Here is a 24664-nt window from a genome sequence, read left to right as displayed (position 1 = left end):
ATTACAAGTGAAGTGTTTTCCCGGGCAGGAAGAGGCACTGGTGGCAGATAATTAGGGAACAGGGGTACATCATGGGGATTGCAGGTGTGATACATATAGTGGTGCAGGCTATATGCATAGCTCCCAACTGTCCCAATTTGAGGGCTCAGTGCATAAACTAAATTATATATTTACTTCTGTGATTGGGTCTCCCCAGGACTTGAACTCGCATCTCTGTGTTCACAGGCTGTTGCTCTATCAATGAGCCATAGCCCACAGTGATATACAGTTAGGTCCATATATATTTGGACAGAGACAACATTTTTCTAATTTTGGTTCTAGACATTACCACAATGAATTTTAAACAAAACAATTCAGATGCAGTTGAAGCTCAGACTTTCAGCTTTCATTTGAGGGTGTCCACATTAAAATTGGATGAAGGGTTTAGGAGTTTCAGCTCCTTAACATGTGCCACCCTGTTTTTAAAGGGACCAAAAGTAATTGGAAAATTGACTCCAAGGCTATTTCATGGACAGGTGTGGGCAATCCCTTCGTTATGTCATTCTCAATTAAGCAGATAAAAGGCCTGGAGTTGATTTGAGGTGTGGTGCTTGCATTTGGAAAGTTTTGCTGAAAAGTAAACATGTGGTCAAAGGAGCTCTCCATGCAGGTGAAACAAGCCATCCTTAAGCTGCAAAAACAGAAAAAACGCATCTGAGAAATTGCTACAATATTAGGAGTGGCAAAATCTACAGTTTGGTACATACTGAGAAAGAAAGAAAGCACTGGTGAACTCATCAATGCAAAAAGACCTGGGTGCCCACGGAAGACAACAGTGGTGGATGATCGCAGAATAATCTCCATGGTGAAGAGAAACCGCTTCACAACAGCCAACCAAGTGACCAACACTCTCCAGGAGGTAGGCGTATCAATATCCAAATCTACCGTAAAGAGAAGACTGCATGAAAGTAAATACAGAGGGTTCACTGCACGGTGCAAGCCACTCATAAGCATCAAGAAGAAAAAGCCTAGACTGGACTTTGCTAAAAAACATCTAAAAAAGCCAGCACAGTTCTGGAAGAACATTCTTTGGACAGATGAAACCAAGATCAACCTCTACCAGAATGATGGAAAGAGAAAAGTATGGCGAAGGCGTGGTACAGCTCATGGTCCAAAGCATACCACATCATCTGTAAAACACGGCGGAGGCAGTGTGATGGCTTGGGCATGCATGGCTGCCAGTGCCACTGGGTCACTAGTGTTTATTGATGATGTGACACAGGACAGAAGCAGCCGAATGAATTCTGATGTATTCAGAGCCATACTGTGTGCTCAGATCCAGCCAAATGCAGCCAAACTGATTGGTCGTCGTTTCATACTACAGATGGACAATGACCCAAAACATAAAGCCAAAGCAACCCAGGAGTTTATTAAAGCAAAGAAGTGGAATATTATTGAATGGCCAAGTCAGTCACCTGATCTCAACCCAATTGAGCATGCATTTCACTTGTTAAAGACTAAACTTCAGACAGAAAGGCCCACAAACAAACAGCAACTAAAAACCACCGCAGTGAAGGCCTGGCAGAGCATCAAAAACGAGGAAACACAGCGTCTGGTGATGTCCATGAGTTCAAGACTTCAGGCAGTCATTGCCAACAAAGGGTTTTCAACCAAGTGCTAGAAATGAACATTTTATTTACAATTCTTTAATCTGTCCAATTACTTTTGGTCCCTTTAAAAACAGGGTGGCACATGTTAAGGAGCTGAAACTCCTAAACCCTTCATCCAATTTTAATGTGGATACCATCAAATGAAAGCTGAAAGTCTGAACTTCAACTGCATCTGAATTGTTTTGTTTAAAATTCATTGTGGTAATGTCTACAACCAAAATTAGAAAAATGTTGTCTCTGTCCAAATATATATGGACCTAACTGTAGATAGGAGATTTTGGTAATCTTGACCTGTACTGCCGGCCATGAACCAGAAATAGGTTATACATGTCCATAGAAATACATTGTGTATAAAGTGTATTTTTTATGGTCCCTATATATTGAGGTAAAGAAAAAAATTTTTTTGTTCCTATGATAGTATTAAAAATAATAATGAGCAATTATAAAAATTGCATTTTCTTTTCTGTGAGTCTCCCCAGGTCTCGAACCCACAACTTTAATGTTGCAGACAGGCGCTTAAGCTCCTGAGCTTCGATCTCTGATGATGTAAATGGGCAAATCTTTTTCTTCACCTTAGTATACAGGGACCGTAGAAATACATTGTTATATATGCAATGTATCTCTATGGACATGTATATTTTGCTTCTGGGTTCACTCCCTGCTATTCACTCAAGATTACCAAATTCTCCTATGTGTGTCATTATAAGCTGTGGCTCATTGGTAGAGAAACCGCTTGTGAACAAGGAGACACAAGTTTGTGTCCCAGGGAGTCCTGATCACAGGAGAAGAAGCAGTGAATGGGTGTGAAGGTTACATATGTGGTGCAGTGCAGGCTACATGAGTGGCTACATATTGGGGTGCAGGCTTCATGAGGGGCTACATATGGGGGTCCAGGCTATATATGTTGTGCAGTGCAGGGTGCATGATACATATGGGGTGCATGCTACATGAGGGGCTAAATATGGGGGTGCAGGCTTCATAAGGGGCTACATATGGGGGTGCAGGCTATATATGGGGTTCAGTGCAGGCTACATGATGGGCTACATATACATGAGGGGCTACATATAGGGGTGCAGTCTATATGAGGGGCTACATATGTGGATGAGGGGCTACATATACATGAGGGGCTACATTTGGGGGTGCATGCTACATATGTGGTGCAGTGCAGGCTACATGAGCTGCTACATATGGGGGTGCAGGCTACATGAGGAGCTACATATAGGGGTGCAGGCTACATGAGGGGCTACATATGGGGGTGTAGGCTACTTGAGGGGGTGCAGACCACATGGCTTGCCAAATTCACCAGGGCAGGAGCTGCTCTTCACTCTGAACGATAGATATTGAACTGGACTGACGAGATCCCTCCCTCTATAATGTATAAAAGCCATAAAAAGAAAAAAAAATGTATCCGCCTGTTATTATAAATTTAACACAATGTATACTAACTAAACCGTCTACATTTTACGTTTTCAAAATAGCAAACTGTGCTTTACTTACCTTCTTCGTTCCAGCGCTGATTCGCTTGGATCTGCTCTTGGGGGTCTGCATTTTACTGCAGCGCTAACTGTACATTGACAGCGCTGCAGCCAATTATTGGCTCAGTCTGAATTGACTGCATTAAGTTCTGAGCTGACTGATTGTCTGCAGCTCTTTAGACTTGATAGTGGCATTGCAGACGATAAAAGACACCGGGACCAGTGGCTTAAACACAGCGCTGGACCTGGGAAGGGTATGTAAAGTGCATTATTTTTTTTAACATACTGCAACCTGGGTTAGGATTTTACTGAAAGCGCAAAACCCCTTCAATGATTTCCATGAATTGACATTTTTTCTTAATTTCCTAACTGAAAATAAGTGCAAAAGACAAATAAAAGTAACAAAGGAATACTAAAACAATGTGACTACAGATATATGCCTCTGATCTGGGGAATATATGTCGCATTACTAGCTCTATCATGTAGTAATCATCATCCATGGTCCATTTCTAGGTGAAGAATGAAATCTCGCAGAGCTCCCCGGAGAACGTACTGAACAAAAAGCTGAATGAGATAAAATCTGGGCTGCAAAGTATCGAAGCTCACTTAACAGAAAAGAGCCAAAATATCCTTCAAGCCAAAGAACTCCAGAATGTGAGAACACAGATCTTCTCCAGGACACAGAAGTGACTTAATGAACCATTGTACCATTGTGACCTCTTTATCTTCTAGAAACTGTGGGATGAAGTTGATATGTGGCTCTCCAAACTGCATGCGCTGGAGGAGAAGGTTCATGAGATGGGCGAGGAGGACCCGAGCCAGGCCCAGGAGTGGATGGATAAACTAACCGAGCCGTTCAGCTATTACCAGCACATCACTCACCTGGTGGAGCGCAGGACTGCAAATCTGAATAAGGTGAGCTCCGGGCGAGGAGCGGCCATTATTGTAGTCGTCTTACAACCGTCCGGTTCTGCCAGCTTTGCGCCACAACAATTCTCAATTCAGGTCTTCTTCTTGTGTTTGTACTGCTACGTAAAGGTGAGCGAGACCTATAAATATGTGTCCACTGTGGGGAAACCCAAGAGAAACCCCAGAATTTATGTACTGCATTTAGATCCATCCATGTATTTATATCATATGTTATTATTTTTGTTGATTCTTGTCCGGGAGGTTGTTTTGGGGCACAGTGCTGCCGGAAATTTTTCAGGTTTTTGGCCACGACTCCTTTAATACTCTTTAATTTCCTGCCCCAATAATGTGCATTTTGTAAAAAAAAAATGGGGCTCTGTCTAATGACAAAGCAATCCCGGTATTGTGTTCAAGAAGCCTTCCAGAACACTACTTTCCTGAAGGTTTCATGAGGCTTTGACATGTCTCACCAGTGGATTTAGCTTCTGTGACTTCGGGAGGTATCTTTTTTTCCCAGAGGCCCTCCTAGACATTTCACAAGTATGATCTTTCCTCTACCTTTCCCTTCCTTTTTTACCTGTTCCTTACCTTTCCTTTCCTTTTTCCTTTCCGTTACCCTTTCTTCTCCTTTCCCTTTTCTTTCTTCTTTTTCTTTCTCTTTCTCTATCTTCCTTTCTTTTATTACTTTTGTTTATTCTCTTTCCTTCCGTTTTTCTCTTGCTCTTCCTTTCTTCTTTGTGTCCTCCTCCCTTCATCTACCTCTTCCTCCTGCATCCTCGTCTTCTTTCTCCTGCATCCTCTTCTTCTTTCTCCTCCTGCATCCTCTTCTTCTTTCTCCTCCTGCTTCCTCTTCTTCTTTCTCCTCCTGCTTCCTCTTCTTCTTTCACCTTCTGCTTCCTCTTCTTCTTTCTCCTCCTGCTTCCTCTTCTTCTTTCTCCTCCTGCTTCCTCTTCTTCTTTCTCCTCCTGCTTCCTCTTCTTCTTTCTCCTCCTGCTTCCTCTTCTTCTTTCTCCTTCTGCTTCCTCTTCTTCTTTCTCCTCCTGCTTCCTCTTCTTCTTTCACCTTCTGCTTCCTCTTCTTCTTTCACCTTCTGCTTCCTCTTCTTCTTTCACCTTCTGCTTCCTCTTCTTCTTTCTCCTCCTGCTTCCTCTTCTTCTTTCTCCTCCTGCTTCCTCTTCTTCTTTCTCCTCCTGCTTCCTCTTCTTCTTTCTCCTCCTGCTTCCTCTTCTTCTTTCTCCTCCTGCTTCCTCTTCTTCTTTCTCCTTCTGCTTCCTCTTCTTCTTTCTCCTTCTGCTTCCTCTTCTTCTTTCTCCTTCTGCTTCCTCTTCTTCTTTCTCCTTCTGCTTCCTCTTCTTCTTTCTCCTCCTGCTTCCTCTTCTTATTTCTCCTCCTGCTTCCTCTTCTTCTTTCTCCTCCTGCTTCCTCTTCTTCTTTCTCCTCCTGCTTTCTCTTCTTCTTTCTCCTCCGGCATCCTCTTCTTCTTTCTCCTCCTGCTTCCTCTTCTTATTTATCCTTCTGCTTCCTCTTCTTATTTATCCTTCTGCTTCCTCTCCTCTTCTTCTTTCTCCTTCTGCTTCCTCTTCTTTCTACTTCTGCTTTCTCTTCTTCTTTCTCCTCCTGCTTCCTCTTCTTCTTTCTCCTCCTGCTTCCTCTTCTTCTTTCTCCTCCTGCTTCCTCTTCTTATTTCTCCTCCTGCTTCCTCTTCTTATTTCTCCTCCTGCTTCCTCTTCTTCTTTCTCCTTCTGCTTCCTCTTCTTCTTTCTCCTCCTGCTTCCGCTTCTTCTTCCTCTAAAATTGTGTATTTTCTATTAAATTTTTAATGTGTGGCCAAATCTAGCAGTTTATAAATTTGTATAGGTGACTGAGTATAAACCTCAGGGGCAATGTCTGTATTGATAGGCGGCTAGTAAACTGGAGGAATATGAGGACACCCTGAAGAGCACTCAGGCCTGGATACAAAGCACAGATACCCTGCTGAATGAAGAGATGAAGGACTGTTCCGCTAAAGTCCTGAACAAGCATGTCGTTGCACTAGAGGTAAGAGGATAAGACACATTTAATATGATAATCTAAAACTGCAACAGATCTATTGTATTTTTGTAAAAAAAAATTATAACATTGTAAAATTCAGTTGCATCAAAACCAATAGCCCATATGTCCTGCTGGGCTGTACGTCCATTGAACATTGCACAGCACAGACTTTACACCAGTAGAAGTGACTACAAATAGTTTCGCAGTCCTTTACCATTACTGGGGGTACCAGTAGACCCCTGTATGTGAGGAGAATGGGGGTCTTCTTACCTGGTTAGAATTCGAGGAAGGAGACAATATGGTGTCAGTGCATAGATCGTCCTGTAGTGTAGGAGGGTTGTGAAATGTTCAGTAGTTTCCACAGCTCCTATTTACTACAATGACGATTGATGCCAGGTCTCATTTTTTATGATGTTCCCAACATAAGTGGGTGTCCCACACCAATCGGACCATAAACATATATAATTATTATAGGCCATAAGTGTTTCACATAGGAATACCTTTTTAAAGGGGTCACCCTCATCTTTGTAAATGGTTGAAATGGCAAAGTTCTTGTAAAAACAAGCAACGTTGCAATTATTTCTTGATAAAAATCTTTTTTGTTCTTGAGACCAGAGGAATTTTTAATTCTATAGTTTACTGCTCATTGCCTTGTTCTCCCGGGTAAGGAAAACAGCACTGCCAAGCTCTTTCGTTTAGTGCTTGCAAGCGCTGAACTGAAGTTGGATGGATCGCTAGATCCGGCCAACATCATTGCCCCTGTGCTTGTCCGATGATGAAAGTTGATTCTGCATGCACACAGTTTAGATCAAGGGCTCAAGCAAGACTGTGGTCCGAATTGTCAATCATCAGGAGCGTGCAGCCCCCCCAGCAAGCAGGAAGTGCCGAGGCAGAGGAGCAGTGCGCTCCTGAAGATAGAAGATGTTAACATTTTGATGTGGCCCTTAAGATGAGTGCAGTTTGAACCCATGTCCCTAAAAAAAATAAATGAAGATAGACATACTGTTCATAAGTTATAGATCAATTAAAATAAATAATTTACAATACATGTCTGGTGTTTTGGAGGACTCCACATTGGTATTTTTTTTCCCGATAGTTCCAATATGTTCTGCAGCACTGTGCAGAGGTTGCCACCATTCTCATCGGTCTATGTCCCCAGTAGAATTTGTAAAGATAAAGATCTTTTTTCTTCTTCTATGGACAGATTGCCCTTGACGACTCTGAACAGAAAAAACGTCTCATTGACTCCATCCATTCCGAGCTGGGCGAGCTGGCCCTGATCTTTGAAACCGAGAGCATTGTGGAGCGATCCACCGATGTAAGAAGAAAATTGCTGGATCTGAGGCAAAGAATCCTAAAAGTTCTTCCAGCAATCCAACACATAACCCATGTAAGATCCTCATCTTTTCTTCTGTTGGTTGGAATATCAGCTTGCACCATTTTGGGTAGATGGATGCCATAGACCAGTGTTCCCCAACTCTGGTCCTCAAGAGCCACCAACAGGTCATGTTTTCAAGATTTCCTTAGTATTGCCCAGGTGATAATTGCATCACCTGCACAGGCAAAAATCCCATCACCTGTGCAATACTACGGAAATCCTGATAAAATGATCTGTTGGTGGCTCTTGAGGACCGGAGTTGGGGAACACTGCCATAGGGAATGGTCTCCCAACTCTGTCAAACATAGCTAAGCGAGAGCTGCTGCAAAAGAGCGTCTCCCATTCTGCGATTTATTAAAAGTTGCCTATTCAGATATAATTGGGTGATCATGTAATACCACATTTCCCCAGCAGTGGCCGCTGCAGGGAAAATATACAGCCAGCGACAGCAATCAGCAGATTAGAGTCCATTGTGTAGGAAATCTCCATCATGATTTTTCAAAATTAGTTTTTATTATTTCTAATTTTTTCTAAATATCAATTTTTTGTCTCCATTTTTAGGAGGTGCTGGCTATAGAGGACGAAGTAAAAAAGATGGAAAGGACTGTTATTAAAATTAAAGAGATTTTGACATCTGATGACATTGATGATATGACACCCAAAGATCACTACTTGAATGGACAGGTGAGATGTTTGTAATAGATAATTAAATGTTTTTAACACTCAAAACTGGATGAACCCCTAAACTTCGCTATATGCCTTATATGACCGTGTCTCTCCCTACATGTCCCCTTACATGAATGAAGTGGCAGTAGAGAATGCACCATGCTGCTCCATTCACTGGGTACGTCAGTGACAGAAATAGTCAGATTAGCCTTTTGGCTGTCAGTCAGCTGCATCCCTTCCCAGAAAATTAAAGGGAGATTGTCAGCACTAAATGACTGTTCAAACCAGGTACAGTCTTGGCCACACCCCTGGTGTGGCCAAACAGCACTCAGTGTACCCTTGGTGTGGCCAAACAGCGCTCGTTGCACCCTTGGTGTGGCCAAACAGCGCTCGGTGCACCCTTGATGTGGCCAAACAGCGCTCGGTGCACCCTTGATGTGGCCAAACATTGCTCGGTGCACCCTTGGTGTGGCCAAACGGCGCTCGGTGCACCCTTGGTGTGGCCAAACAGCGCTCGGTGCACCCTTGGTGTGGCCAAACGGCGCTCGGTGCACCCTTGGTGTGGCCAAACGGCGCTCGCTGCACACTTGGTGTGGCCAAACGGCGCTCGCTGCACCCTTGGTGTGGCCAAACAGCTCAGTGCACCTTCTCAGCTACTTGTTTTCCATCCATCTCTGCCCTCTATTCCTTGATTGACAGGCCTTGCTTTACAGTAGTCAAAAGAGGGAGGAGATAAATGGAGAATAAATAGGTGGGAAGGAGCCCTAACTGTTTGGCCACTCCAAGGGAGCATTGAGCACATGTGCTTGGTTTGAACAGTCATTTTGTGCTGACTGACTTCCTTTAAGTCTGAAGAAGTCTGATTTGGAAGTCAGGTTGTCATCATTAACAAAACATGCGCATTCATGGCTTGTCATTGTCTTCCATACTTTTCAGGTCATGCTGGATAACATAAATCACATCAGAAAGACAATTGCTGAGATAGAAGCGTATCGGCCATCACTTCCGCTGTCAGAGTCCGGGGTGCAGTCTCTGTGTGTATTCAGAAGAATGGTAGTCGTCCTGAGAGAGGCCGAAATGCTACAGAAAGTTATTATGGAGCAGAACCAACTCTTGGAGGTAACGTAAGATGCTTTATATATGATTAAGATACTCTGAATAGGTTTTTTTCTTCTTATAAGGAAACAGTGAAAATTTACCTTCACTTTCAGGCGACACTTTTTTTCCTTTTGTAACAGATAGCTGCCTTGTGTGTGTGCATGAGGAATACCTCTATTTCTGCCCATAATATGACTTGTATCCTGCATTTTAGCACCTGCCTTAGAAGCCTCTGCAGAGTCTCCGTCGGCTTTTTTTTGCTCGAAGATGTAATTGAGCCCTCTCTGCAGACAGATATGTAGACAGATTTGAGCAGTTTTTGAGAGTGGATGATCAGTACAGGAGACAAGTATTGGCTGTGAATTTGGAAAAGAGACATTTTTCTATAATAAGATATATTGTAAAGTTTCTTACTTTCACTTGCGTTACTGATTTATGAAAACAATGTAAAAGTGTAGTTACGATTTCCTTCTTTAAAGAGTACTGTTAATACAATTTGCCACAGATCAGTTTCACCTCCATGTCACCTATAGAGTTATATGGGGGCTAAATAATAATAATAGAAATGATAGCCACCACCACTGATTCTACAAAAGTCCTGATCTGGTCCTTACTTGATCCCCTCTGGGCTGTGCTTTCTGGTATTGTCCTTGTAAATCAAGAAATATCACCACTGTGACCAGTGATTGGATACGCTGGCATTTTTTGGTGGGTCAAGGTTGGGACCAGGAATATAGACTACCAGGTAGGCGTCGGAACAGAATTGTAAAGGATCAATATGGGTCACCACTTTGACCAGTGATTGGATAAGCTAACATTTTTGGTGGGTCAAAGTTGGGATCAAGAAGATATCCACCAGATAAGCGTTGGAACAGTACTGTGAAGGATCAATGCAGGTCACCACTGTGACAAGTGATTGGATAAGCTGGCATTTTTTGATTAGTCAAGGTTGGGACCAGGAAAATAGGCCACCAGGTAGGCGGCAGAACAGAACTGTGAAGGATCAATACAGGTCACCACCAGTGATTGAATATGTTGACATTTTTGGTGGGTTAAGGTTGGGACCAGAAAGATAGACCACCAGGTAGGCTCCAGACAGAATTGTGAAGGATCAATACCGGTCGTCAGTGATTGGATACGCTAATGTTTTTGGTGGGTCAAGGTTGGGACCAGGAATATAGACTACCAGGTAGGCGTCGGAACAGAATTGTAAAGGATCAATATGGGTCACCACTTTGACCAGTGATTGGGTAAAGCTGACATTTTTTTGGTGGGTAAAGATTGGGACCAGCAAGATAGACCACAAGGTAGTAGTTGGAACAGGACTGTGAAGGATCAGTGCGGGTCACCACTATGACCAGTGATTGGATATGTGACATGCAGAAGTAGCGCTGTTGCTTCAAAAGCATCCAGCAACTATTAGAAATAACACATTCACAGGAGACAGGGAGGGTTTTAGCAGAACCCCAAGCGGATTGTGGGAAAGTTGTTGACTGTCTGGCTGGAGCCGAAGTGTGTTCTGTATCTCACAGAAGTGAAAAGGATTCAAGTCAGGAGTGAAGCTAAGGACAGGTCAGGTAGAGTTCCTGAACTAGCAGTGCAGAGTATTGTCAGGCAGAAAGATAAGGACTGGAAGAAATGGTGTCACAGGGATCATCTCCCTCAGCAAACCCTCCCCCCCTCCTCCATCTCACTGTGCTATAAAGAATGCTGTGTTCATTAATGTGCCTTTGCATTAGAACTGTGCTGTCCTGTACTACTGGGAACACTGTGAACTGCTGTGCTTCTAAGGAAACTGTACTGTTTGTCACTGAAGCCTGTTGCTCATAAGACTTAACTTGCACTGGCTGTGCGGCTTCTTATTAAATGCTACTGTTCTACCGTTTATGAGGATTCTTGTCAAGTGTGTCTGGTCAGCAAGTGAAACAACCTATGTGTCTGTGCCTGAGGGTCAATACCCCTGTGTGCCTGAGAGAAGCTGCAGCACATGGTCTATGGTCGCCCTGAGTAACGGTTCCCCCAGGATTGCAAAGAATTCATGTAACCTATCTTGCCCCTATCTGAACCTATCGGCGTACGTGTAACAGATACGCTGCCATTTTTTGGTGGGTCAAGGTTAGGACCAGGAAGGTAGACTACCAGGTAAGCGTCGGAACAGAACTGTGAAGGATCAGTGTGGGTGAATCAGGAACTGAGCGCCTTTTAAGTATTATGAAAACCCCTTTTAACCGCAATTCTAAATCCAGCAAGTCAACTAATTTTGTGCTCTAAAATTTGTGTTTGTTTTTATCCATTTGTGCAGCCTATCATAAGTGAAATATCAGAACTGGAGAAAGAGAATGAAAACGCACAACAAGCGTCCAGAGAGGATTCGGACATTAAGGTAAATTTGATATTAATGTGGTCCAAGTCCTTGACCAACCGTTTTTATATATTATTTGGATCATGTTTCACTATGTGGCAATAATATAGCTTCTAACCATAGTGTGAATATAACTAATATGTTCAATATGTTCAAGTTCCTACGTAACAGATTGCAATTACCAGCTCCAAAGGGGTTGTCCAGGACCAGACGAAAAAGAAGTCCATTGTTTAGGTCTGGTGGAGCATCCCTACTCTTGTACGACGCCTTTTATTCTACTTGTCTTCTCTACCCAAACTGCAATAATGAAAAATTGCCCACTAGAGTTGTCTCATGAAGACATTCCCTGTCCAAGCGCGTCATTAGTGCATGTGGGCATCACAGAGAGCAGGGGTGGACTAAGAGTAGCAAGGGACCCGGGCAGTTTAGAAGGCGCGGGCCCTCCCCCCACACACACACACCTGATGTATCACGTGACATGTCACATGATCCCCTGTGATAGATCATGTGATAGTTCACGTGAAATTGATTTGGCACAATATTAATATATTAATTATAATATTTTGTTTTTTACATTAATTGTATGACTTAATATTGAGCACAATTAAGTATGCTGACATCCCCTATGTACAGTATGAGACCCTACACACAATATGAGCTGCCACATAATCCTATACACAGCAGGATGCCGCACGTAGCCATCTATACACAGCAGGAGGCCGCACATAGCCATCTATACACAGCAGGAGGCCGCACGTAGCCATCTATACACAGCAGGAGGCCGCACGGCTCCATCTATACACAGCAGGAGGCCGCGCTTAGCCATCTATACACAGCAGGAGGCCGCACATAGCCATCTATACACAGCAGGAGGCCGCACGTAGCCATCTATACACAGCAGGAGGCCACACGTAGCCATCTATACACAGCAGGAGGCCACGCTTAGTCATCTATACACAGCAGGAGGCCACACGTAGCCATCTATGCACAGCAGGAGGCTACACGTAGCCATCTATACACAGCAGGAGGCCACAGGTAGCCATCTATACACAGCGGTAGGCCGCACGTAGCCATCTATACACAGCGGGAGGCCGCATGTAGCCATCTATACACAGCGGGAGGCCGCACGTAGCCATCTATACACAGCGGGAGGCCGCACGTAGCCATCTATACACAGCGGGAGGCTGCACGTAGCCACCTATACACAGCGGGAGGTCGCACATAGCCATCTATATGCAGCGGGAGGCCGCACGTAGCCATCTATATGCAGCGGGAGGCCGCACGTAGCCATCTATACACAGCGGGAGGCCGCTCGGCGCCATCTACACACAGCAGGAAGCCGCACGGCGCCCCCCAAATACAGCGGGAGGCCGCACGTAGCCATCTATACACAGCGGGAGGCCGCACGGCGCTCCCCCAGAGACAGCGGGAAGCCGCAAGCAGTCACGCACACACACAAACATATACAGACATATACATACACGCATAAACACATTTGAAACACAAAAATACATATAAACAGACATCACACAATGATATCTGCCTGCACACACACACACTCACTCACCATCCCCCGACTCAGCTACAGTAGTCCAGCTCCTCTCCGCTGCAGCAGTGTAGGGCGCACAATAAGTGACATCATGCTAGCAGACACGGCCGCGCACAGGGCCGTGTCTCCTCGCTGTGATACAGCCGGGCCAGCACACAGGGAAGTTAACAGGTGCAGTGCTGGCCCGGCCGAAGAAGAAGCAGCAGCCCTGCATAGCTGCTGGGGGAGCGGTCCGGGGGCCCCCCCGCCTCTGCCTCCCGGTATGTGCCGCATTGGCGCTGGCGCAGCACATATTATAATGAGCGCAATCTGGCCATGGGCCCCCTGGAGCACCGGGCCCCGGGTGGTAGCCCAGATTGCCCTCATTATAATCCGCCTATGACAGAGAGTAGTCCTCCGCTTGAGAGAGCTTCTCCAGATCTGGTAGACTTGAGATGTTCATTTATTACATGGACGTCCAACTCTTAATATTTCTACATAAGTACCAAGGGTGAGGGATTATCTTCTGAAAGATACTTGGTGGTGGCATATCAAGTTCGTCAAACTGGATGTTATGTTCAGTGGGTATGGAAAGTATTCAGACCCCTTTAAATTTTTCACTCTTTGTTTCATTGCAGCCATTTGGTAAATTCTAAAAAGCTCATTTTTTTCTCATTAAAGTACACTCTGCACCCCATCTTGACTAAGAAAAACCAGAAATGTAGACGTTTTTGCAAATTTATTAAAAAAGAAAAACTGAAATATCACATGGTCATAAGTATTCAGACCCTTTGCTCAGTATTGAGTAGAAGCACCCTTTTGAGCTAGTACAGCCAGGAGTCGTCTTGGGAATGATGCAACAAGTTTTTCACACCTGGATTTTGGGGATCCTCTGCCATTCTTCCTTGCAGATCCTCTCCAGTTCCTCCAGGCTGGATGGTGAACATTGGTGGACAGCCATTTTCAGGTCTCTCCAGAGATGCTCAATTGAGTTTAGATCAGGGCTCTGGCTGGGCCAGTCAAGAATGGTCACAGAGTTGTTCTGAAGCCACTCCTTTGTTATTTTAGCTGTGTGCTTAGGGTCATTGTCTTGTTGGAAGGTGTACCTTCAGCTAAGTCTCAGGTCCAGAGCACTCTGGAAGAGGTTTTCATCCAGGATATCTCCGTACTTGGCCGCATTCATATTTCCTTCAATTGCAACCAGTCGTCCTGTCCCTGCAGCTGAAAAACACACCCATAGCATGATGCTCCCACCACCATGTTTCACTGTTGGGATTGTATTGGGCAGGTGATGAGCAGTGCCTGGTTTTCTCCACACATACCACTTAGAATTATCACCAAAAAGTTCTATCTTCGTCTCATCAGACCAGAGAATCTTATTTCTCATAGTCTGGGAGTCCTTCATGTGTTTTTGAGCAAACGGTTTGCAGGCTTTCATATGTCCTGCACTGAGGGGAGGCTTCCGTCGGGCCACTCTGCCATAAAGGCCCGACTGGTGGAGGGCTGCAGTGATAGTTGACTTTGTGGAACTTTCTCCCATCTCCCTACTGCATCTCTGGAGCTCAGCCACAGTGATCTTGGGGTTCTTCTTTACCTCTCACCAAGGCTCTGCTCCCATGATTGCTCAGTTGGCTGGACGGCTAGGTCTAGAAAGACTTCTGGTGGTCCCAAACTTCTTCCATTTAAGGATTATGGAGGCCACTGTGCTCTTAGGAACCTTGAGTAATGCATAAATTCTTTTGTAACTTTGGCCAGATCTGTGCCTTGCCACAATTTTGTCTCTGAGCTCCTTGGGCAGTTCCTTTGAGCTCATGATTCTCATTTGGTCTGACATGCACTGTGAGCTGTGAGGTCTTATATAGACAGGTGTGTGCCTTTCCAAATCAAGTCCTATCAGTTTAATTAAACACAGCTGGACTCCAATGAAGGAGTAGAACCATCTCAAGGAGGATCACAAGGAAATGGACAGCATGTGACTTAAATATGAGTGTCTGAGCAAAGGGTCTGGATACTTATGACCATGTGATATTTCAGTTTTTCTTTTTTAATAAATTTGCAAAAATGTCTACATTTCTGTTTTTTTCAGTCAAGATGGGGTGCAGAGTGTACTTTAATGAGAAAAAAATGAACTTTTTAGACTTTACCAAATGGCTGCAATGAAACAAAGAGTGAAAAATGTAAAGGGGTCTGAAGACTTTCCGTACCCACTGTATTGTGATTATGCTGAGATCCATGAGGGCGTGTAGCTCCAACGTGGCCACCTTTGGCACCAAAGCTTGTTTCTGGACAATGACAAACTCCCAAATATCAGATTGACTTCCTATATTAATATGGCCCTTTGCCACCGAAATCTCCAAACGTACAGATAATAATTTACTCCCTTCTTTCTTTCTAGGAGAAGGCCGAAGCTATGAAGAAACAAATGGAAAGACTAAACCAGAAGAAAGAAGTGATCCTACTCGCCCAACGCAACTCCCTTATTGAGCATCTTGATCGTTTAAGGCAGGAGCCACACAACCAAGACTTGGAGTCCATGTTGTCTCCAGTAACTGAGGGCATCAACCTCATCCATATGGAAGTAAGAGACATCTTAACTCCAATGCTGGGAAATAAAAAGTATAGTTGTTACCCCTTTAAAGCTCCATGATAGTAAAAAAAAATGTAAGAAAAACAAGTTTTTAAAAATATTAAAAAAAATAAACATAAGTCGAATCGTCTCCTTTTCCTCAGTTAAAAATAAAAATTATGTCAAAAATAAAATTGACGCATCTATAAAAGTCCACGATAACCTGCACAAGTAAATGGCATCAACATAAAAATAAAATAAAAATCATTTTTGCAATCTGATTTCATTAAGCAGTTTTGAGACCAGATCATTTTTTTCCCCATTTTATTATTATTATTATTTTTTTTTTTTTTGTATATGAAAATTTTAAAGACCGAAAAAAATAATCTTGTTCTTCTTTTATACAAATAATTTTATATCCTTTTTTATAGTCACTTTTTTTTTTTTGCCCTGAAAATGTAAAGGAAATGCGTCTTTGTATTTCCAATTTTCTTTTGTTTCCCATCACAAATTCCCACTAAAACACATTTTAAATTATGTTCCCCTTTCCTTACTTACCAATTATTTTTATATATTGTACATAGGGTGTATATATTTTTTTTCAGGAGCGGATCTGTAAACAGCAAATTAGTCTGGCAATGGCTTTAAATTTTTTCTATTTCTAATTTTTTCTTTTTTGGCTTTTTTTCACCCTTTTTCTTCCAGAAGGTGATAAAAGACTAACCCTATCCCATTTCAACATTTAAACACAAGCCAATTTCCTCTGTAACTGTTGCAGGATACAGAATGAGTAATCTGAGAATCAGTCAGTGAGCTTGTTTTGACTGGGAGTTTGTAACTCTCTTCTCTTTCTTTTTCTGATCTTCTTTGTGTTAATTTAAGACCATGTGAAAGTTGAGCTGAACTTTGATATGGTCTGTGGTTACAAACTCTACTTCCAAATGAGCTCACTGACTGATTCTCAGATAACTCATTGTGTAGCCTGCAATGTGCAGTGAAAAAAAGAGCCTGTAAAAGCCAAAAGGTGTAAAATTTTTATTGAAACCCAATCTATCAGGTATCGCTCCACATTGACACAAATGTGTTTCTTGATTTTAGGTACAAAGGAAGGATTCTTATTTCTTGCCATCGTTGGCCGAGGAGATGGAAGACTCTACCCTGACAGTAGAGGTAAGAAAGTTTTGAAAACTTTAACTCTGTAGAGTTTATTACTGGTTTACTCGTATATTTGCTGTGTTAATAAAGTTATATAATCTCTGACCTGTTGGACCCCACGCATGGAGGGGCCACTATTGGATTTTTAGATACCAGTATCTGACCTCTATAGCTGTAGTATTTTGGGGAGTCTATAAAAGTGGCAAATACAACTTTGGATATGTCTCCAAATTTCACATTATAAATTGGTATGCATTATAAAATAGATCTTTTGACCTATTGAGACTGGTATACTTACTTTGAAAATATTATTCCAAATGGCTATAATCCTGTAATAAGATGAGCATTTCATGAATCCAACTAAAGCTCATAAAATGCTCATTTTAGTATCAGTCAGGAAATTTTTCAAAATGATTAGCCAGTCATTTTCAAAGCAAGTACACCAGCCATATCAGGTCTAAAAGATCTATAAAATAATGTATGTAGTTTGCATTGTAATATTTGGTGACAAATCTGCTTTAGCCCTTTACTGACATAGTACGCATTGGAACGTCCTATGTCAGGTGCGGGTGTATGGAGCAGGCTCGGGAGCTAAGCCTGCTCTACATATAGTGAGTGCCGACTGTGTTATACAGCCTGCATCTGCCTCTAACAGCAGCAACCACAGCTGGCTGCTTAACCATTTAGATGGTTTCAGTCTGTGTGGTGCCCATTTGGTTACCCATTGCCAACACCACCCCCTGCACCCGTTGGTCTACTGAAGGTGGCTGGGCTTCAATAAAAAAATATTTATTAAAGGTAAAAAAAATTATTTTCATTAATTAAACTAAAAATTGGGCCCTTCCCAGCTTAAAAATACGAGCCTGCTGCCACCCCAGAATTGGCGCATCCATGAGATGCTCCTATTTTGTTGCTTTTCCCGGCTCTTCCCGATAGCCCTGGTGCGGTGGGAATTGGGGTAATGGTAGTTGGGGTTGATGACAGCTGTGATTTGGAAAAATTACCAGCTGTCATCAACCCCTGGGGTTAGTAATGGTTAGTTATATATCTCACGGATATCTATCTATCTATCTCCTATCTATCTATCTCCTATCTATCTATCTATCTATCTATCTATCCCATATCTATCTTATCTATCTCATATCTATCTATCTTTGTACATCTAACACCTAATCATCTGTCATGTCTATTCTGCATTCTCTTCCGGTCACCACTGTAATGTAATGTTGGAATTATCTGTTGCTTGTATCACAGCAGGGGCCAGGGACGCAGTTTTTTTTTACACCCATTCATTATCTGGCCTCGCGTCCTCCTTCTCGCCGCCTGGATATTATGGAAATATGTGGCCAAACTCGTTTGTCACCTGTGATTGATGCTTAGATAGCTGCTCCCGTCACTCAGCGCGTGGGGCACATGGGCCCTTTAAAGTATCACTAAAGACTTCATTTATGTTACCTTACAGGCGGCAGGTGAGAGTGCCGACGTCAGTGTTGTGGAGCCTGAACGTGAGGAAGATGTGACCAACGTGCCTCCTTCATCCCAGGTAAAGCTGGTTTTCTTCAATAATTTAACATTGGGCGCACCGTCACTTTATACAGTCAGGGCTCCAAACCCTTTTACTTAGACAAAAATATGTGAACCCACTCAATTGTGTACCCTGGAGAACATGATCAGAACCGGCTGTAACGGGTCTGGGAGGTGGAACCTCTGAGCTATTATACAAAGGGGCAGTCCTTGTAAGGAAGCGGGTGGCTCCCAGGGAAGACGGGCAGGTAGTCACGTCAAGTGACAGGGACAGTCTCTGGGTAGAAGGGTAGGTAGTCACGGCAAGTGACAGGGACAGTCTCTGGGTAGAAGGGCAGGTAGTCACGGCAAGTGACAGGGACAGTCTCTGGGTAGAAGGGTAGGTAGTCACGGCAAGTGACAGGGACAGTCTCTGGGTAGAAGGGCAGGTAGTCACGGCAAGTGACAGGGACAGTCTCTGGGTAGAAGGGCAGCAGACAGATGGCTGGTGAGCGCTCCCAGGTGAGCGGGCGAGAGTCTCTGGACAGGCAGGTGGTCACGGCAAGTGACGGCAGAGCCTCCAGGTAGGCTAGCAGACAGGTAGCAGGTAGACGCTCGCAGGTGAGTGGGCAAGAGTCTCTGGACAGGCAGGTGGTCACAGCAAGTGACAGCAGAGCCTCCAGGTAGGCTAGCAGGCAGGTAGCAGGTGAACGCTCCCAGGTGAGCGGGCAGGAGTCTCTGGACAGGCAGGTAGTCACAGCAAGTGACGGCAGAGCCTCCAGGTAGGCTAACAGGCAGGTAGCAGGTGAACGCTCCCAGGTGAGCGGGCAGGAGTCTCTGGACAGGCAGGTGGTCACAGCAAGTGACGGCAGAGCCTCCAGGTAGGCTAACAGGCAGGTAGCAGGTGAACGCTCCCAGGTGAGCGGGCAGGAGTCTCTGGACAGGCAGGTGGTCACAGCAAGTGACGGCAGAGCCTCCAGGTAGGCTAGCAGGCAGGTAGCAGGTGAGCGCTCCCAGGTGAGCGGGCAAGAGTCTCTGAACAGGCAGGTGGTCACAGCAAGTGACGGCAGAGCCTCCAGGTAGGCTAGCAGGCAGGTAGCAGGTGAACGCTCCCAGGTGAGCGGGCAGGAGTCTCTGGACAGGCAGGTGGTCACAGCAAGTGACGGCAGGGCCTCCAGGTAGGCTAGCAGGCAGGTAGCAGGTGGACGCTCGCAGGTGAGCGGGCAAGAGTCTCTGGACAGGCAGGTGGTCACAGCAAGTGACGACAGGGCCTCCAGGTAGGCTAGCAGGCAGGTAGCAGGTGAGCGCTCCCAGGTGAGCGGGCAAGAGTCTCTGGACGGGCAGGTGGTCACGGCAAGTGACGGCAGAGCCTCCAGGTAGGCTAGCAGGCAGGTAGCAGGGGAGCGCTCCCAGGTGAGCGGGCGGGCAAGAGTCTCTGGACAGGCAGGTGGTCACGGCAAGTGACGGCGGAGCCTCCAGGTAGGCTAGCAGGCAGGTAGCAGGGGAGCGCTCCCAGGTGAGCGGGCGGGAAAGAGTCTCTGGACGGGCAGGTGGTCACGGCAAGTGATGGCAGAGCCTCCAGGTAGGCTAGCAGGCAGGTAGCAGGGGAGCGCTCCCAGGTGAGCGGGCGGGCAAGAGTCTCTGGACAGGCAGGTGGTCACGGCAAGTGACGGCGGAGCCTCCAGGTAGGCTAGCAGGCAGGTAGCAGGTGAGCGCTCCCAGGTGAGCGGGCAAGAGTTGCTGGACAGGCAGGAGGTCACGGCAAGTGACAGCAGAGCCTCCAGGTAGGCTAGCTGGCAGGTAGCAGGTGAGCGCTCCCAGGTGAGCGGGCAAGAGTCTCTGGACAGGCAGGAGGTCACAGCAAGTGACAGCAGAGCCTCCAGGTAGGGTAGCAGGCAGGTAGCAGGTGAGCGCTCCCAGGTGAGCGGGCAGGCTGGTCCATAGACAGACTGACAGGTGTCGGAAGGCAGACCGTCGGACCGCAGGCTTGCAAGCAGGTAAGCGGATATCAGGCAGGTATCAAGCAGGAATCTGGCTGGTGACTGGCAGGTAACAGGCTGGAATCTGGCAGGTGACTAGCAGGTAACAAGCAGGAATCTGGCAGGTGACTGGCAGGTAACTGGTAACGGGACCTGAGGGCTGAAGCAGAGTGAAGGCTTTGCAACAACATTGCTCCTGCACCTCCATTTTGGAGGAGGTGCCTTATATATGGTGAAGTCCTCCGGCCATTGGCCGGGGACTCCTTAGGACGGCGCGCGCGGCCCCTTTAAGAGAGGGGGAGCACGCGCGCCCTAAGCACCGTGGCCGGGAAGCAGCGCGCGCTGCCAGCAGAGCGGGAGGAAGACGCTGGGCACGGAGCGGAGAGGTGAGGGGAACAGCGTCCCTGCTTAGCAGGAGGCAGGGACGCCGACGCTACACCGGCGATCACAAAAAAAATAAATGTCAGATTTTAAATTAATTTCTCTCTCCTCTGATATGATCTAACATATTAGAGAAGAGAGAAATGGGGTCTCCAAGCCCCCCACGGTACCTTAGGTACTGGATTTGCGATCCCCCAGCCCTCCTCCTTCCGAAGGAAAATGGCAGACGCATGCGCAGTGTGCCCGCCAAGATCTGCCTCCCTGCACCCAGCAACAGCAGGGATTTTTCTCATTGGCTGATAGACCCTATCACAGTGATCAAAAGCCCCCAATAATAGCTTCAGTAAATATCTTAATCCTCATTGATCACCCCCTTTCTGTGTCATCCGCCTTGTCAAATCACATTTTTATATATATATATATATATATATATACACACTTTTTTTTTTCTTTTTCTTTGCAGTTAGGGTTAAGGCTTCTAGGGTTAGGGTTACTAGGGTTAGGATTATTAGGGTTAGGGTTACTAGGTTTAGGATTACTAGGGTTAGGGTTACTAGGGTTAGGGTTACTAGGGTTAGGATTATTAGGGTTAGGGTTACTAGGTTTAGGATTACTAGGTTTATCATTACTAGGTTTAGGATTGCTAGGGTTAGGATTACTAGGGTTAGGGTTACTAGGGTTAGGGTTAGACTTCTTAGGGTTAAGCTTACAGTTTTTTCAAAAGTAAAAAAAAAAATACTAGTGTTAGATTAGGTTTAGGCTTTTTTGTTAGGCACGCATATAGATAATACTAATGGCCCGCAGAATATTCAATGCAGAGCAGGCGTACACCCTGCTTTGCTCCTTCCGCTCCGAGACCTGCCATTTTTCCAAACAGAACTTTTTGACTACATGCGAGGTATCGCCGCACTTGTAAGAAAGAGGGTAACAAATTGTGGCGTCCACTTTTCGGTGTTACTTTTGATAAAAGTAAGAAATTTGGGGCTAAAGTAAGATTTGTAAAAAAAAAAAATGAACTTTTTCAATATGACGACCTAATGTTATCAGATTCTATGTTGTATCCGTGGGTTCAAAATGCTCACTATACCCCTGGATAAAATCCTTGAGGGATCTAGTTTACAAAATGGTGTCACTTGTGGGGGGTTTCCACTGTTTAGACACATCAGGGACTCTCCAAACGCGACATGGCGTCTGCTCTCGTTTCCAGCCAATTTTACTTTTAAAAAGGCAAACGGTTCTTGTTCCCTTCCGAGCCCTGCTGTGCGCCCAAACAGTGGTTTTCCCCCACATATGGGGTATCGGCGTACTCAAGAGAAATTGCACGACAAATTTTATGGTCCATCTTTCCTGTTAGCCTTGTAAAAATAAAACAAATGGGGTCTGGAGTAAAATTTTTGTGAAAAAAAAGTTAAACTTTCATTTTTTCCTTCCATGTTGCTTCAGTTCCTGTGAAGCACCTGAAGGGTTAACAAACTTCTTTAATGTGGTTTTGAGTACCTTGAGGGGTGCAGTTTTTAGAATGGTGTCACTTTTGGATATTTTCTGTCATATAGACCTCTCAAAGTCACTTCAAATGTGATGTGGTCCCTAAAAAAAATAGTTTTGTAAATTTTGTTGGAAAAATAAAATACTGCTGATCAAAATTTAACCCTTATAACTTCCTAACAAAAAGAATGTTGTTTCAAAAATTATGCTGATGTAAAGTAGACATGTGGGAAATGTTATTTATTAACTCTTTTGTGTGACTTGATTCTCTGATTTAAGGGCATAAGAATTCAAAGTTTGAAAATTGCTAAATATTCAAAAATTTTTGAAAAATTTCCAATTTTTTCACAAATAAGCACAAGTCAAAATGAAGAAATTTTTACCACTATCATGAAGTGCAATATGTCACGAGAAAACAAACTCGGAATCAGGGGGATCCGTTGAAGCGTTCCAGAGTAATTACCTCAAAGAGACGGTGGTCAGAATAGTAAAAATTGGCCTGGTCATTAAGGTCAAATTTGGCTCCATCACGAAGGGGTTAAACAAAGTGTAGCCGGAGGACAGGGTTGGTCCAAAACCGGAAAATCCCTTTAAAGTCGACTGAACCTCCTGTCTCTCCATGTATCTGGTAGTAACTTACGCAATTGAAAATAGTTGTCTGCTCACCTGAATTGAGCATGCATGTCTTTGTGTTTGGAAAGTTCATTTGTTGTTGGATTGAAAGTGTTTGGCCACCTTAATGGTGTGGCCACACGTTGCGGCTGACACGGCGACCAAAGCTCCACCAGCCAACTGCGTGCCTGTTGGCCAGCAAGGTGGGCGAAGTTTCTGCCAGATGCGAGTGGTCGCACCGTTATAACTTATTGTGCCAATTATTGTGTCAGAACCTGCAATTCCTACTAATGTCTAAAGGGGTGAGGAAGGAAGGAGACTTTTAATATGTAAAGAGGTTTGTTGTGCTCCTCTTACTTCCGCATCGGGAGGTCAGTGATGGCAGGTGCATCGGGAGTACCGCCCTTTCTCTGCTGGGATCTGCGGCTCTTCTTTTGATTAGCCACCCTGGTACGATGTGATTGTTGAGGCCTGACGCACGTGTAATGTCATGGCAGGTCGCCTAATCAAAAGAAGAGCTATGCCTGCCTGCAGGTAAGAGGCAGTACTACTGTCATGGCCGATGGAATAGGATATGTGAATAAATTTGCACCAACTCTAGCCGGTATCATGCACCGTTCTTGTATGACTGTCCTCACTGTATGAAGAGCCGCAGTCCCAATGAAACCCATTGACTTGACATCATAATGTATTGTGGTGAGTGATGATCCAGATTTGGATGCACGGGTAGTGCAGTGAAGTGATGTAACAGTGCCTGAGTGGACTGCGATGTTGTGTAGGTCGTACGGTGCAGGGAGACGGAGTGGTGCAGGGAGAAAAATAGAAATGGTTCCAGCTTCATTAAAAACAATCCTTAATTGAGAATTGTTAAAGCTGGATTCCATATTGGATTCCATATTACATTGAAAAGGCAACGCGTTTCGAACACTTGGCTGCGATTTTTGTCTGAGCTAGAACGCCGGCAAGCGTTAAGAACGCTTTGTCTTTTCTATGCAACATGGAATCCAGCTTTAACAATTCTCAATAAAGGATTGTTTTTAATGAAGCTGGAATCTTTTCTACTTGGGTGTTTGACGTTTGGTCTATACAGAGGTTCCCTACTTCGATACGCCTTGAATCGCAACGGTGAGCTGGTTTCCATCTCCTTTTTGCCGTGTAGCCTTTATTTAGCTTCCTGCTCTATCACCAGAGCCAACTGAATCAACATCATGTTGGCGCCAGCACAGTTCAAAGTGGCGCATTTCCGGAGATCCAGGATATATGCACAGTCCCAGATGTTTGGCTCTATCAACACCCAATTTTTTGCAAAAGAACTCCTCAGCTCCATAACGCTCCTCCCCCCTCCTGGCAGAGTGACCTCAGCACATGACACAGACCATGCCCATAACCCTCTCCTATAGAAGTCAATTAGTTTTTTGTAACTGAGGTCTTGCACTGTAAAAAAAAATGCCTGGAAAAGCTCAGAAAAGAAGAAAAGATGGCTTCCCTCATAACCATGCAAATAAATTAAAATAGTATCTTAATTAGTGGGAAAACACTTCCCATTCCCGATATCGTCGTCAGTGGCAGATATGGGGTTAACAAGATCACTCTACACCCGGGAAGTACATTGAGTTCACATTTTCATTTAAGCACAAAGGTTTACCAAATAAAACTCCGCAGATCTCCAACGTGCGTTCTGTCCCCCCCCCCTGAAAGACAAGCACCGTCAACAAAGACATCTTGACATGGGCACCACACACTTTTTTTTTCCCTTCGCGACGTTGGATGTGCTAACAAGATCATTTGAAAAGGGTGATGAGAATACTTCATTTTGGTTTCCTGGAAGAGAGCTAAGAAAAGGGTTGAATATCAGCAACTCACAAAAATCCTCTTTCTGTACAAAGT

At 44.7% G+C, this 24664-nt stretch overlaps 1 protein-coding gene across 7 annotated transcripts in view; it reads left to right on the top strand.

The window, feature by feature from the left end:
- SYNE2 (spectrin repeat containing nuclear envelope protein 2) overlaps window positions 1–24664 on the top strand; it is a 327838-nt gene that overhangs the window by 191600 nt on the left and 111574 nt on the right. For all 7 annotated transcript variants that reach the window (XM_073638692.1, XM_073638693.1, XM_073638690.1 and 4 more), the window contains exons 55-64: window positions 3638–3778; window positions 3857–4039; window positions 5933–6070; window positions 7269–7454; window positions 8004–8126; window positions 9045–9227; window positions 11509–11589; window positions 15492–15674; window positions 16761–16832; window positions 18280–18360. In XM_073638692.1, the coding sequence (XP_073494793.1) occupies window positions 3638–3778; window positions 3857–4039; window positions 5933–6070; window positions 7269–7454; window positions 8004–8126; window positions 9045–9227; window positions 11509–11589; window positions 15492–15674; window positions 16761–16832; window positions 18280–18360 (1371 nt within the window). The remainder of the gene's footprint in view (window positions 1–3637; window positions 3779–3856; window positions 4040–5932; window positions 6071–7268; window positions 7455–8003; window positions 8127–9044; window positions 9228–11508; window positions 11590–15491; window positions 15675–16760; window positions 16833–18279; window positions 18361–24664) is intronic.

This window comes from Phyllobates terribilis, unplaced genomic scaffold (assembly GCF_046119375.1).
Source record: "Phyllobates terribilis strain yellow unplaced genomic scaffold, ASM4611937v1 Scaffold_7__3_contigs__length_470593459, whole genome shotgun sequence".
In the NCBI taxonomy this organism is placed as follows: Eukaryota; Metazoa; Chordata; class Amphibia; order Anura; family Dendrobatidae; genus Phyllobates; species Phyllobates terribilis.
Note: the sequence above shows the minus strand (reverse complement) of the source record. Positions and strands in the feature narration are given on the sequence as shown.